The 16,335-nt window shown below is 38.4% G+C and overlaps 1 protein-coding gene across 7 annotated transcripts in view; it reads left to right on the top strand.

Annotated features, from left to right (window-relative positions):
• The window catches only part of EIF4G3 (eukaryotic translation initiation factor 4 gamma 3), a 368,147-nt gene that overhangs the window by 222,043 nt on the left and 129,769 nt on the right, over positions 1–16,335 (top strand). For 4 of the 7 annotated variants that reach the window (XM_060015609.1, XM_060015621.1, XM_060015597.1 and 1 more), the window contains 2 exons: positions 7,917–8,025; positions 14,039–14,878. In XM_060015609.1, coding sequence (XP_059871592.1) covers positions 7,917–8,025; positions 14,039–14,878 — 949 coding nt within the window. The remainder of the gene's footprint in view (positions 1–7,916; positions 8,026–14,038; positions 14,879–16,335) is intronic. The other 3 variants (XM_060015631.1, XM_060015626.1, XM_060015603.1) reach the window with 1 other exon arrangement.

Below are 16,335 nucleotides of genomic sequence, written 5' to 3'. Positions count from 1 at the left end.
GGTCTGTTGGTGTTTTCTATTTCTTCCTGGTTCAATTTTGGGAGGTTGTGCCTTTCTAAGAATTTGTCCATTTGTTCTAGGTTGTCTATTGTATTGGTGTATAGTTGCTTGTAGTAGTCTCTTATGATCTGTTGTATTTCTGTGGTATCAGTTGTAACTTCTCCTTTTTCACTTCTGATTTTATTGATTTGGACCTTCTCCCTTTGTTTATTGGGTAGTCTGGCTATAGGTTTATTAATTTTGTTTATCTTTTCAAAGAACCAGCTTGTAGTTTCATTGATCTTTTTTTGTTTTTTAGTCTGTATTTCATTTATTTCTTCTTTGATCTTTTGTTTGTTTGTTTGTTTTTGCGTTACGCGGGCCTCTCACTGTCGTGGCCTCTCCCGTTGCAGAGCACAAGCTCCGGACACGCAGGCTCAGCGGCCATGGCTCATGAGCCCAGCCGCTCCACGGCATGTGGGATCTTCCCGGACCGGGGCACGAACCTGTGTCCCCTGCATCAGCAGGCAGACTCTCAACCACTGCACAACCAGGAAAGCCCTCTTCTTTGATCTTTATGGCTTCTTTCCTTCTACTAAGTTTAGGTTTTGTTTGTTCTTCTTTCTCTAATTGCTTTAGTAAGGTTATTCATTTGAGATTTTTCTGGTTTCCTGAGGTAAGCTTGTATTGCTCTAAACTTCCCTCTTAGAACTGCTTTTGCCACATCCCCTAGGTTCAGCTTTTTTTTTTTCATTTGCCTCTAAGTATTTTTTAATTTCCTCTTTGATTTCTTCAGTGATCCATTGGTTGTTTAGTAGCATATTTTCTTTCCTCCATGTGTTTGTGTTTAGTAGCATATTTTTCATCCTCCATGTGTTTGCAGTTTTTTTCTTGTAGTTAATTTCTAGTCTCAGAGCATTGTGATTGGAAAAGATGCTTGATATGATTTCAGTTTTCTTAACCCTATCAAGGCTTGTTTTATGGCTTAGCCTGTGATCTATCATGGAGCATGCCCCATGTGCTCTTGAAAAGAAAATGTATTCAGCTCCTTTCACGTGGAATGCCCTTTATATATCAGTTAAGTCCATTTGGTCTAATGTGTCATTTAAGGTCTGTGTTTCCTTACTGATTTTCTGTTTGGATGATCTGACCATTGATGTAAGTGGGGTGTCAAAGTCCCCTACTATTATTGTGTTACTGTCGATTTCTCCTTTTATATGTTAATATTTGCCTTATATATTGAGGTGCTCCTATGTTGGTTGCATATGTATTTGAATTCTTTATCTTAATCTTGGATTGATCCATTGATCATTATGTAGTGTCCTTCTTTGTCTCTTGTAACAGTTTTTATTTTAAAGTCTATTTTGTCCAATATAAGTATTGCTACTCTGGCTTTCTTTTGATTTCCATTTGCATGGAATACTTTTTTCCATTCTCTCACTTTCATTCTGTGTGTTTCTCTAGATCTGAGGTGAGTCTCTTGTAGATAGCATATATGTAGACCTAATTTTTGTATTCGTTCAGCCACTTTATTCCTTTTGGTTGGAGCAATTAGTTCGTTTATGTTTAAGATAATTATTGATATGTATGTTCTTACTGCCATTTTGTTACTCGTTTTTTATTTGTTTTGTAGGTCTTTTTTTTTTGCCTGTCTTCTTTTGCTCTCTTCTATTATGATTTTATGACTATCTTTAGTGTTACGTTTGGATTCCTTTCCTTTTTTGTGTATATATCTATCGTAGATTTTTGGTTTGTGGTTAGCAGTCTGTATATATACATGATTGTTTTAAGTTGCTCATCTTTTAATTTCAAATGTATTTTTTTTTTGGCTGTGCCATGCAGCACATGAGATCGACAGGCAGGATCTTAGTTCCCCAACCAAGGCTTGAACCTGTGCCCCCTGCAGTGGAAGCGCGGAGTCTTAACCGCTGGACCACCAGGGAAGTCCCTCAAATGCATTTTTAAACCCCTACATTTTTAGTCTTCTCCTCTCATGATTACTGTTTTTGATATCATATTTTACATCTGTTTTGTGTATCCCTTAACTGCTTATTGTGGTTATAGATGACTTGACTACATTTTTTTGTCTTTTTAACCTCCCTGCTAGCTTTATGTATGTATGATTTCCTACCCTTAGTGTGTGTTTACCTTTACCAGTGAGCTTTTTTATTTTGTAGTTTTCTTGTTGCTGGTTGTGTCTTTTTTTGCCTAGAGAAGTTCCTTTAACATTTGTTGTAAAGTTGATTTGGTGGTGCTGAACTCTTTTAGCTTTTACTTGTCTGTAAAGCTTTTGATTTCTCCATCAAATCTGAATGAGAACCTTGCCAGGTAGAATATTCTTGGTTGTAGGTTTTTCCCTTTAATCACTTTAAATATATCGTCCTACTCCCTTCTGGCCTGCAGAGTTTCTGCTGAAAAATCAGCTGATAGCCTTGTGGGAGTTCCCTTGCTTTTAATATTCTCTCTTTATCTTTATTTTTGTCATTTTGATTATGGTGTGTCTTGGTGTCTTCCTCTTGTGTTAATCCTGTGTGGGACTCTCTGCACTTCCTGGACTTGGGTGACTGTTTCCTTTCCCAGGTTAGGGAAGTTCTCAGCTATTGTGTCTTCACATATTTTCTCAGGCCCTTTCTCTCTCTCTTTGTCTCAGACCACTATAATATGAATATTAGTACACTTGATATTGTCTCAGAGGTCTCTTAAACTGTCCTCATTTCATTTCTTTCTTTTTTTTTTTTTGCGGTACGCGGGCCTCTCACTGTTGTGGCCTCTCCCATTGCGGAGCACAGGCTCAGGACGCGCGGGCTCAGCGGCCACGGCTCATGGGCCCAGCCGCTCTGCGGCATGTGGGATCTTCCCAGACTGGGGTACAAACCCGTGTCCCCTGCTTCGGCAGGCGGACTCTCAACCACTGCGCCACCAGGGAAGCCCTCTTTCTTTTTTCTGTTCGGCAGCAGTGATTTCCACGACTCTGTCTTCCAGCTTACTGGTCCATTCCTCTGTATCATTTAGTCTGCTATTGATTCCTTCTAGTATATTTTTCATTTCAGTTATTGTATTCTTCATCTCTGTTTGGTTGTTCTTTATATTTTCTAACTCTTTGTTAAAAACTTCTCACTCTGTGTATCCATTCTTCTCCTGAGTTCTTTTATCATCTTTACAATCATTACTCTGAACTCTTTCTTGGGTAGATTGCCTGTCTCCACTTCATTTGGTTTTTCTTCTGGGGTTTTGTCTCGTTCCTTCATCTGGAACATGTTTCTCTGCCACCTCATTTTGTCTGAGTTTCTATTTGTATTTTTATATATGTGGTAGGTTAGTTACATTTCTCAAACTTGGAAAAGTGACCTTCTATAGGAGACATCCTATGGGTCCCAGCAGTGCACGCCCCTGTTGTCACCCAAGCTGTATGCTCTAGGGGTTCCTCCTAAGAGGACTGAGTGACTCCTTCTGTTGTGGAGGGCTGACTGTGTGGGTGGTCTGGTGGGCTTTGTTGGCCCCTAGTGTGATTGGTTGCCAGGCCATGCCTTGTGTGGATGCTGCTAGCTGCTGTGTGGTGGGGCCTGGTCACGAGGTGGCTTGTTTTAGATCCCTAGGGGGCCCTTGGGCTAGTGCCGGCTCACTGGTGGGTGGAGTCAGGATCCCAAAGACTCCGAGGCTGTTGCCTGTACTACACCAGGTCCTGGGATTAGTGCCTGGGGTTAGTAGTGGCATGCAGAGCTGGTTCCTGAAGTCTGGCTGAAGGGCCCAGGGATCCTAGAACTTGTTTCAAATCGTTGGTGGGGGAGCCAGTTCCTGACACAGTTTGGTATGGGATCCAGGGTGTCCTGAAGCTTGTGTTGGCCTGCTGGTGGACGGGGCCTGGGCCAAGCTGGTCCCAGGATAAGGTCTGGCCTGCTGTGAGTGGGCTGGGTCTGCAGACTGCAGGATCATAGTTTTCTTGCATCTGGTGTCTGCCCCCTGTTGGATGAGGCTGTTCTAGAGGCTAGTGCAGGCTTCCTGGAGGGAGAGGGCAGTGCATACCCGTTGCTGGGTGGAAGTGGTTCTTGGCCCTTTGGTGGGCAAGGGCATGTCTTGGCGCACGTCTAGAGGTGGCTGTGGGATTACGACGTCTTTTGGCGGCCTGTCTGCTGATGGGTGGGCCTCTGTTCCTGCCGAGTTGCTTTGCCTGAGGCGTCCCAGCACTGGTGCCTACAGGCTGTTGTGTGGATTTAGGGTTAGGTGTTGGAACTAGTGAGTGAAGATGGCAGCCACCAGCAGCAGTGGTCACACAGTAGAATGTTCCCAAATATGGCTGCCACCAGTATCTGTGTCCTCAGGGTGAGCCACAGCCACACACACACACCCCCACAAATACCTCTCCAGGAGACTGCCCAAGACCAGCAAGTAGGTCTGGCCCAGGCTCCTATCAAGTTACTGCTTTTGACCTGGGTCCCAGTGCGCATCAGATTTTGTGTGCACCCTTTTAAGAGTGAAGTTTCTTTTGCCCTCTGTCCTATGGGGCTTCTGAAATTAAGCCGCTCTGGCCTTCAAAGCCACATGCTCTGGGGTTTCATCTTCCCGGTGCAGGACCCCTGGACTGGGGAGTTGGACGTGGGTCTCAGAACTCTCACTCCTACGGGAAATCCTTTGCAATATAACTATTCTCCAGTTTGTGGGTTGCCCACCCAGGGGTATGGGATTTGATTATATCACGAGTCTGCCCCTCCTACCCGTCTTGTTTTAGTTCCTTCTTTATGTCTTTAGTTTTAGAAAATCTTTTCTGGTAGGTTCCAGTCTTTTTCATTGATGGTCGTTTTGAAGACAGTTGTGATTTTGGCGTGCTCATGAGTGAGATAACTGAGTCTTTCTACTCTGCCATCTTGGCTGCTCTCGAGAATTGAATTTTAAATTGTACAAAGAATATTAAAGACAATCCAGATTTTGTTGCCTCGTTTTATCTGTTGGTACTCTATTTAAAAAAAATTAATTCTTCCTGTGGGCCCACATCTACCAGTATCCCTTCAGGCCAGTATTTCAAATTTAATATGTAAATCTTCAACAGAGTAGATTCTCAAGTAGAGTTCATACAGGAAATTCACTTCTTGGGTGCTATCAAGTATCCGATACCTTGCCATTCTTTAAATAAGCTTCCTTAACATTGTATTTGAAAAGTGAGAATTTTTTTTCTTCTGCCAATCAGAGCTTTGATCTTGAAAAATTTGATGTGGGGAGGGAATTTAGTATTGACATAAATTATGAACTGTTGAAACAATGTGATGTTGCCAGATAAACCCTAACCTTTTAACCTGACTTCCTGAGCATCTTTGTTGAATTATTTTATGTTTTGATATCAATTGCCCTTCCAGTCTGATTTTTATAAATTTTAACTCCTACTAACAGTGAAAGTGACTGAAGTGCAGTGATTTTGAAATTCATTAAATATATTCTCAACAGGGTTGATCATGTCACCTGAGAAGAGATGAAATTAGAGGTTAGCTAACATTTGAGATTATCCTAAATTAAAATTAATCTGAAACAAAATTAAAGTATTGATGTATGTTGTATGTTAGTATGTTATTTTCTTGGTCCTATCAGAGGCTTAGAGAATGTTAAAGCTGAAAGGCACTGTAGGATCTTTAGTTCCTTTTCAGTTTACAGCTAAGGATTACCTTTGTGTGGTTTGTTTTTTTTTTTTTTTTTTGGCTGCGCCATGTGGCATGTGGGATCTTAGTTCCCCGACCAGGGATCGAACCTGCACCCCCTGCATTGGAAGTGTGGAGTCTTAATCACTGGACTGCCAGGGAAGTCCCCAGCTGAGGAAATTGAGTACTTTCCTAGCATTCCGTGGCTATATAACTAAGTACTAGATACTTGGATTTGGAACTATGAGTTAACCAACATGTTATCTCACTCCTTTCTTATAAATCTTTATACATAACATCTTCCTAGGGCTTTGTTGTTGGAAAAATGCCTGTGCAGTTGTCTTTTTAATATGATTGAAGGTATTTTAATCTTAGGTTGAAAAACTCTCTGATCTATACAAATTTATAGGTATCAGCAGTCTTTTACTGTCTTAAAACTCCCACCTTAACCATGTATGTCATTTATTTTGGTGACCTACTTTCAGCAGTTACCCTTTTTCATTGGTTATTAATTTCCCTGACTATTAGAGTAGTTAATATTTTCATTCTTTCTGGTAAAGGACACAATTTACAGATCTTTCTTTCCTGGGTTATGTGGATAACTATTTAATAAATATTAAAGAGTATAGACTCTTTCCTTTGTTCTAGAGCTGTTTTCAACCATAGAATTGAACTGAGTCCCTACAGTCATCCCTCAGTATCCACAGAAGATTGGTTCCAGGACCCACGGATAGCAAAATCCGTGGATATTTAAGTCTTTTAGGTATTAATGGCTAGTACAATCAGGTCTGTGTATCTGCGGTTCACACATCTGTGGGTATAGAGGGGTGACTGTTATTTTCACTTACAGCTGGGAACCCTTCCTAGTTTTTGAATTTTAATAATAGAATTTTTTTCCCACTGGAGCTAAGGATTCAGAGTAGAGTAATCATGGTAGTACTATCCATTTGACAGTGATTCAAAGTGAAAATAGAAACTCTTTCATTTTTTACATATGGAAATATAATTTTAGTGGTCTTCATTTAGAAGTTTTTGTGGAATATGAGTACTTTCATGGTCTATAATGAATAGGTGAGATAATACTATTTTTCCCATTTTTATCTGTTATTTTATACATTACATATAGTCCTATATAAATTGTATGTTGTACATTGTGAAAAGCATTGTTAGTTAAATGACATACGGTAAATGATAGGTGTTTAACTCATATATTTCATTTTATATTCCTACTGTATGTGAGACTTACTGACTCGAAAATATTTTTCATTAACTCCCATTTTTGAGTGGCCCTGTCTACCCCCAATTTCCCCATCCCCTCCAAAAAAAAAAAAATCAGAATTGTGCAGGGAGCTCTGCTCTGATAGCACTGATAGAATTCAACATAGACGATTATAGCTATCAAAAAATTGACCTTAGATCTCCGAGGAGAGACACTGCTTTGTTGTGTGGCTTTTGTGTAACCCTCAAATCCAGAACAAATACCTAACTGGAATGTGATGCAGATTGAATGTTCTCGTTCTTTCTTGTGTAATTCTTTTTCCCTCTAAGTTGAACAATGCCTGCAATTTTTTTCAACCTACTCTGCTAGGATTTTGATGGGCATTTTTTATTCCATATACTGGCTGATTGAAAAGGATAGTTTTCTCTTAGCTCTGAAAAGCCAGATACTTTACTCAGATTTCAGACTCTGAAAAGATATCATCCTTGACCCAGAATCTAAAGACATTTTAAGGTGAAAGTTTCTTTAAAGGCTTTCCAAGTTGCATTTCACCTGAGTGGTTATATGGACAAATGGTAAGAATCACCTTTCAGTATTGTTTTCTTGAATCAGTAACTGGTTTTAAAACCCATCATGTTTTGTTTGTCCTCTTTTTGACTGATGAACTACTTTGCTAGGTAATTTATAAATGAAGTTGACCAAGTCCCTTTGGTCTTGACTGGGAGGATGCTAAATTCTCTCTCAGATGTGACATAACTGTTAGATTGAAAGTCTGTCCTTAGAAGGAACACTGGAGAATGCATTATACTAATGATTGTTGTGCTGTCTTCTCTTGCTGTGGTTAATATTAATCATCTCTTTTCCTTCCCCTTTCCTGCTGCCTCTTTTCCTTTTCTTCCTTGTCTTCCCATGTACTCTTTGAATTTATTATACTGGCCTATATATTTTTTCCTTGCTTTCTGTTTTTGTTTTGTTTTTTTTTAATTTTGTGATCTCCTGCCCTACTTTGTCTTCCCCACTTGCCTTGGGTTCCATGTTGCTAGTTTTTATGTTCGCACGCTCATTATCACCCTTTTTTGTACTTCAAATCCCAGCAGCTGCCCAGCCAGGTCCCTGAGCACAGCCCTGTGGTTTATGGGACTGTGGAGAGCGCTCATCTTGCTGCCAGCACCCCTGTCACTGCAGCTAGCGACCAGAAGCAAGGTTTGTGTATGACTATTTTCCTCCCTCTTACCTTTAGTCTCTTTCTTTTTTTTTTTTTTAATTAATTACATTGCCCTCAGCATTTAGGAATAAAAGTAAAACATGAGGATTATTTAGATACCCACTTTTAAACAAAGCTTTGAGATGGAAAATCAGTGTTCTACTTCTAAGAAAGTAAAGTAGGTATGATTAGTAAAAATTTTTCCTACATTCTATTAATGCCTCACTGTCAATGTATATTTATAGGTAAAAGCTTACCTGCCTTAAACTGTTTCTTTTGGAACAAGCTTGGGGAAAATAAATCGATGTATATATTTTACCAAATGTTGGTGAAATAAGTACACATACTGCTTCTTGGATTATAAATAGGAAACTTTAAGGGAAATCTCATGCCAGAAAGTGGGTTATCACAGTCTCTCTTTCCTGCCTAGTTGGATTTAAGTTGACCTTAGCTAAAATTGGGAGATAATTCATTAGACACAGAAGGAAGCAAGTTAGTTTGTTCATGTTTCTGATTTCATTCTAAGAATGAATAGAAGTCATATGTGTTTTCTGTTTTCTTGAGTTATTTATTCCTCCAAACCCCTTAATATTCCATAGCTGATGTATACTTTCTGTACTTTCTAAAAATTATTCTTTAAAAAGCATTGGGGGGCTTCCCTGGTGGCGCAGTGGTTGGGAGTCCACCTGCCGATGCAGGGGACACAAGGTTCGCGCCCCAGTCCGGGAAGATTCCACATGCCGCGGAGCGGCTGGGCCGTGAGCCATGGCTGCTGAGCCTGCGCGTCCTGAGCCTGTGGTCCGCAACGGGAGAGGCTGCAGCGGTGAGAGGCCCGCGTACCGCAAAAAAAAAAAGCATTGGGAATTTGCACACAGTCAAAGTAGAGGTATTTAGTGGCATTGTTTTTTCACTGGATTGCAGGATGATAACACAAACTTCTAATGTGTGGTTTCAGTGTTTCCTTACGGCATGCAAAGATAATATGGTGTTCTTTCCCTTTAGTATTCAGGAGCCTAGTAGACTTGAACAGAGACAAGTCCTAAATTTTGTTTTATGAAATAGTTTTAAACCACAAGATAGGTAATAAATCCTAAACTGGCATGCTTCTAAAAGTTTGCAGTGTCAAATACTTCTTTCAGCAATGTTCAGAGTTAGAGACTCATAAATGCTTAAAGTTAAATTTTTTAATATTAAAGCCATTCACCATGCAGGAGTGCAGTTTGTAGGTATTGTGGAAGGCTACTTCCTACCACCAATAATCAAGCAATTTTGAGTCAAAATTCAGAATATTTTCAATCTGAGTGGAGAATTTTCAGGGTATTCCCTTCAAAATGTCATTACTTTTGCACAGTTATAATCCTTTTGCTAGTTAGAATTGTGCTAAACATACTAAATAATTACCATGCAGAGAGGCCTTAAAATATATCCTTTACACTGACTTTCTCTAGCTGGGCTACAATACAAGGAATTCATAACATATCTTGTTGGTGATAGCTCTGACCTAAGATTTTTGGATTAGGTAGATACCTGCATCTTACCATATTTAGGCCTTGATTTGCAGAAGGAGGAATGTAGGATTCTTTGTTTCCTCTCAGTTTTTTATGCTTAGTGGAAATTTGAATAATAAAATCAACATTTCAAATTGATGTTTGATATAGATATGAGTGAATTGGAAAATGTTCGACATTACCTTGATGAAAAGAAAAACTTCTGTTTTAAGTATATTTCATAGAGCTTATAGTAACTTTTTGGAACTACTGCTGTCTTCCTCTAGTACCAGCTGTTCTCCAGAAAACTCAGTAGTTCTAATCTTCTGTTTCTAATTCTATCCATAGCTTGTCAATATATAGAATAGTTTTCAGAGTAGTTTTCTTTTTTAAATTAAATATATGTAATTCAAATAAAATTAGAAAGCGTTCATCATTTTTCAGAGAATTCTTTAACAGTTAAGAAAGTTTTAAAAAATTTCTTCTTAACTGTAGATTCATTTTGAAATTAAAGTAGGATACAAAAATGCACTGTTTTAAAAAATTGTTATATTACCCCCAGAAACAATAGATTCTGCATTCTGCAGTCAGATTGGTTTTTCTCTCTTGATGGAAATATCATTACGGAGGGTTTGTACTGGGATCCCACTTTAGCCCCAAAGTCTCCCACTAGCTTGATTCACCTAAATACTTCTTTTTCCATAACCTCCCCCTTTTCCCCTCTGAATTGGAAGAATTTAGGATTTGAGATCATTTTTAGATTCTTGAATTGGAAGAATTTAGCATCTGAAATCATTTTTAGGTTCTAGTTATATGACCTTGGACCTGTGACTTAATTTCTAAAACCCTCAGTTTCCCCCTCTGTAAAATAGGAACGTAATAGTTTTTATCCCTTTGGTGATTGTAAGAATTAAAGGACACTATGTATATATGGTATTTGACCCATTTCCTGGTACATATTAAGTGCTTAATAAATGTTAGCTGCCATAATTAAGTGTCTGATTTTCTCAGTTTTTGATGTGAACAGCTGGAATAGTTACATGAAGACCAAGTTTCCAGACAAATATGCCATTTCCCATTTGTTTTGGTACTTGATAAAAACCCAAGGAAGACCTCAACTTGACTTGTAGAAAGACTGTTGAATGAATTAAAATCTTCAGTTGGTGTGATAGTCTAGAGACACAGCTTAAATGATTGTTTGATGTTTGAAAAAATGCATTCAGCTCAGTGTATTGAGGATATGGTATGTATAATTAAATACAAATATAAGTTATTTGAGCCTTAGTCTTAGTGCGTTTTGAAGGCTCTTGATGTAGAGTAGGTATTCAACGAATGGTATTCTGTTGTAATTCAACCAGTTGTACCAGTGTAGCTCAACTGGGGCTCTTTTGGAATTTAGGACAGGACTATTCTCTGTCAAATGAGACTGTCCCTCAAACTGCAGGATGCTTACTTAGCATTCTTGGTCTCTCCCCATTAAATGATAGCAACACCGTTTCGGTCATGTGTGGCTCCTGACAACCAAAGGGCGCCCATCTAGGAGCTTGGTTCCACCACTCTATGAGAATAAAAGGGAGGAGTTTTTTCTTTCTTATAAATTTGACATTCATTATAGAAACTGTGGTTAAACACAAAGAAAAATTATCTCTTATCTCATTATCCAGAGCCATTGTTAATAACCTGTATGTAATTCTAGACTTTCCTATATGCATCTATGTTAGTAGTCTGTATTTTTTTTGTTACCAGTAGGTTTATGCTCCACGTGCAATTTTTGTGCCCTGCTTTTTAGAAAAACATGTCTTTTATTATAAACAACTTTCTATATAATTAAATACTCTTTTAAAAACTTATTTCAAATGATTGCAGTAATTACCATTATATGCCCCGACCATTATTTCTTTAATAAGTCCCTCATTGTTAGACATTTAGTTTATTTTTCTATTATAATTTCAGTTTATAATATAAATATTTAGTTTATCTTTCTATTATAAATATTGTTGCTTTAAATATTCTAGACCTGTCTTTTCTCTTCAGTGTTTATTTCCTTAGAAAAAATTCTTAAAGGTGAAATTCCTGCAAATTCCTAAAAATGGCCAAATGTTATAAACATTTTGAATGCAGTATATTAGATTTCAAACTATCATGGCTCTGAAAAACATACTCTTAATAGTAAAAGTTCTTAGAGAAATAAAATCAGTGTTCTTTATTTAGATCTACTCTATTATACCTTTCAGCTTTCTGTAGTAAAAGTTTAATGAATTAATTAAAGGACTTATTTCAAAATAAGGAGCTCTCAAAATAATGAATTTTTTTTTTGTTTCTAATTTTCTTTATTAATGTTAGCTATTTCTCAAGAGTATATAGAAGTTTCAGTCATAGGTCTGCTTTTGTTTGATATTTTTAGTATCAGAAATTTTATTTCCCAAAATTAATAATTGAATTGACATACTCTTATTAGATTGTTAATGTGAGATTTACTATTTTCTGCTGTTTAATTTAATTCATCTAGGTTTCATTCAGTGGTCATAAAGGGTAATATCCTTTTTTTAAAAATTAATTAATTAATTAATTTATTGGCTGCATTGTGTCTTCGTTGCTGAGCGTGGGCTTTCTCTAGTTGCGGCGAGAGGGGGCTACTCTTCATTGCGGTGCGCGGGCTTCTCATTGCGGTGGCTTCTCTTGTTGCGGAGCACGGGCTCTAGGTGCACAGGCTTCAGTAGTTGCAGCACGCGGGCTCAGTAGTTGTGGCACGCAGGCCCTAGAGTGGGTGGGCTTCAGTAGTTGCGGCGTGTGGTCTCAGTAGTTGTGGCGCACGGAGTTAGTTGCTCTGCGGCATATGGGATCTTCCCGGTCCAGGGATCGAACTCGTTTCCGCTGCATTGACAGGCGGATTCTTAACCGCTGCGCCACCAGGGAAGTCCCAAAGGGTAATACTCTGATGTACTTTTTAATAGTGGTATCTTATAATCTGGGTTACCCATGTAGCAGTTACTCTGGTTGAGTTGGAAAGTATTTTCATCAGAGATATTTTAATAAATACGTATTTATTTTATATATATCACATATATGTAATAAATATAATAGATGTATTTCTTTGAATGTTTTTGTCTCTTGCCCTGGCAACTTAGTCTGAAATATTTGGCATTCAGAGCCTATTGATCTTATTTCTCCACTACAGTAAATAGGCAGAGTTAAAGAAACACTGGCCTCTAAGCCCATCGATTAAAGTGAATTTTAAGGCCAGTAAAAGTAGTTGCAGTGAATGAATTAGCCTTTAACAGCTTAATTTTACCATCTGTTTATCTGATCAACGAGCATATTTTCTTTGGCAGACTTACTTAACTAAAAGTTATTGTAAACACTCAACTTCACTTATGCATAAAGATTTCTGGCAGAGAAAGTAAAGTCCCTTTCAGTTTAGATTGTCTTTCAGCAGTGCTTAAAATTTTTGTTTGCATTTGATGAACATGCTCATGAGTAGCTGTTTTTCCACTGGAGCCTGTTTATTCCACTAAGGAAACACAAGGCTGTAAACCAGTCTAATCTCCTTTGGTTTCATCTTCCCAGGCATGAATCATGTATCAGTTTACCTGGAATTTTAAAATATAGAAATTTTCCTGAGTTAGCTTTCCTTTCATTTTTCTGGTTTATTATGATTATCAGTTTATTAACCTTTATTATGATTATCAATTTATCTCACTCTTGCTGTCATTCTTTTTCTGTCTATATACAGATGTACATTTTCTGTATTATTTTAATATATATTGTTTATTTTTAATTGGACTTGATTATCTGAATATTAACGTTGGTTTCTCCTTAAAGAATTTTTTTTTTACAACTGAAGATACAAGATAAATTTCCATTTTTATTCCTTAACATTATTTCTAGTTATATGCCTCTTTTAAGAAATGAAAGTTAATTTCTAAATGAATTTTTATGTTCAGGAACTTGATTTCACTGAAAATAAACTTCATTGATAATAAATGACACCATGATAGTTTTTATTGAAACAGTTTTTTTATACAGGTAATACATGTTCTTTATAAAAATCCCCCAAATGCAGAAATATATAGAATAAAAAATAATATCTGTATCCAATAATTTAATCTCCAGTTATTTTCCCCTGAACTGTCCTGTCCTGTCTCCATAGTGTATCCTTGGTAGAAAAATTTTCTACAGATGAAGGCTTTCCCTACCTTAAAGAAAAGCCCCATTCCCATCCCGAGAATGTTTTAGTTACAGGTTTGATTAGATTTTCCCTTTGTGTTCTTGACATAGTCATTTGGTGAATTAATTCCTTCTCTTACTTAAAAATAAACTTTATATATGTATTGGAGGTTAAGTAATAGTGGAAAATAGAGAAGAAAATATGACAATGTTTTTGGAGTGGCAAAATAATATTTTGATCTGTCTTCTGCTGCCCATGTTTTAGAGTAAGAAATTAAAAGAATTACCCTAAAATAATACAATACAACCTCTGATCCAAAAATTATTCCTAAATGTCTTTCATTTTTTTCTTTCCCAGAAGAGAAGCCAAAACCAGATCCAGTGTTAAAGACTCCTTCCCCAGTCCTTAGGCTAGCCCTTAGTGGAGAGAAGAAAGAACAAGCAGGCCAGACATCTGAGGTTACTGCAGTAGAAGCCATACCAGAGCTTACTCTGCCTCCATCACCTACCACTATTTCTCCACTTGCTCGAAGTACAGTTGCTTCCCCCACCTCTGCTGCTCTTAGTAGCCAGCCAGTATTCACCACTGCTACTGATGACAGATGTGAACTCTCTTCCTCAAAAGAAGACACAATTCCTATACCCAGCCCCACATCTTGCACAGAAGCATCAGATCCTTCACCAACAGATGAAATTGATGATGATATATGCAAGAAATCTTGTAGTGTAGCACCTAATGATATTCCGCTGATTTCTAGTACTAACCTAATTAATGAAATGAATGGAGTTAGTGAAAAATTACCAGCCACGGAAAGCATTGTGGAAATAGTAAAACAGGAGGTGTTGCCATTGACTCTTGAATTGGAGATTCTGGAAAATCCCCCAGAAGAAATGAAAGTGGAGAGTGTTGCAACTCCTATCACCCCTTCCATAGTTCCCTCCTTTTCTCCGTCTCCTCCAACTCCTCCAGCTTCTCCTCCTCCCACACCAGTCATTGTTCCTGCTGCTGCCTCTAACGTTAGTACTGCTGGTGGTCCCACCGCAGTTCAGAGAGTCTTAGAAGAGGACGAGAGCGTAAGAACTTGCCTTAATGAAGATGCAAAAGAGATTCAGAACAAAATAGAGGTAGAAGCAGATGGGCAAACAGAAGAGATTATGGATTCTCAGAACTTAAGTTCAAGAAAGAGCCCAGTCCCAGGTAAGCTTTTCTGTTATTAATTATATTTTGCTTGTTGAACATGAAAAAGAAGCAGTGTTTTTTTATTTTACTTTTTTTTTTTTTTTTTTTTTTTTTGCGGTACGTGGGCCTCTCACTGTTGTGGCCTCTCCCATTGCGGAGCACAGGCTCCGGACGCACAGGCTCAGCGGCCGTGGCTTACGGGCCCAGCCACTCCGCGGCATGTGGGATCTTCCCGGACCGGGGCACGAACCTGTGTCCCCTGCATCGGCAGGCGGACTCTCAACCACTGCGCCACCAGGGAAGCCCGAGTTATTTTTTAATTGGCTACTTTCCTTGACTTCCAGAAACATCAGATGAATGCTATAATTCCTAGTCTGATTTCTTCATTGGTGTGTTTATGTTTTAGTGCATCCAGCAAAGAGTTACTCCATTGTCTAAAAATGCAAATGAAATTTCAAATAGACAAAATGCCTCCAAGGTATATGTCACCATACACGTGTTTTTTGTTTTTGCCTAGTTCATATGAATCGTTTCCTCCGTGGTTAATTTCGTTGCTTTGGGGCTGGAAACCAGCATGGTCTATAGTCTATAGTCCCAGCATGGTCTATAGTCTGTAGTCCCTAATACTGTCTTCTCGGAATTTTAAAGCCTAATCAATCCTAAACTTAAAAGAATTCCTCTATGCAAGACCTCTTCTTTAATCTTGGGTTAAGGAAAATAGCAATCAGAATGTCAAAGGTTTATAACTAGTTCTGAAAAATAAAAGTACCCTCTCTGATTAACTCGCAGATAGGTTTAATGCTCTTCCGCTTTTTCTTTTTAAAGTTTCATTTTTCCTGAAATATTAATTTTATCATTATTACTTTATCATTAATATTGTCAAAGTATTACATTCTTCTGAATTCAAAATTATTTCTTTTTAATGTAGCATCACCTGGAATCTTGGATCTAACCATTAGGTTTTTATAATATTAATCAGAAGTTATCTGAGGCTTATCAACTATTCTTACGTCAGTAGTGCATAAGAATATGGCTTTTAACAAGTCAGCATAGGGCTTCCCTGGTGGCGCAGTGGTTGAGAGTCCGCCTGCCGATGCAGGGGACACGGGTTCGTGCCCCGGTCTGGGAAGATCCCACATGCCGCGAAGCGGCTGGGCCCGTGAGCCATGGCCGCTGAGGCTGTGTGTCCTGAGCCTGTGCTCCGCAACGGGAGAGGCCGCAGCGGTGAGAGGCCCATGTACTGAAAAAAAAAAAAAAAAAGAAGTCAGCATAGCCCATCTTCTGAAACATTGCCCTACACTGTATCATTTGCTCTCTGTGTACCTGTCAAGTTGAGTTATACAATTTGACAAGTGGCTGCTCCCCCAGCAGTTGATCTAGATATGTACTGGAGATGTTTTAGTCACCCACATCCCCAATATTTATTGCCTACTGTGACCTGTCTAATTGAGAAACTTGGCAAATCAAAAAACCTG

The sequence above is a fragment of the Delphinus delphis genome, chromosome 1 (assembly GCF_949987515.2).
Source record: "Delphinus delphis chromosome 1, mDelDel1.2, whole genome shotgun sequence".
Classification (NCBI taxonomy): Eukaryota; Metazoa; Chordata; class Mammalia; order Artiodactyla; family Delphinidae; genus Delphinus; species Delphinus delphis.
This window is presented reverse-complemented; position numbering and strand designations above follow the sequence as displayed.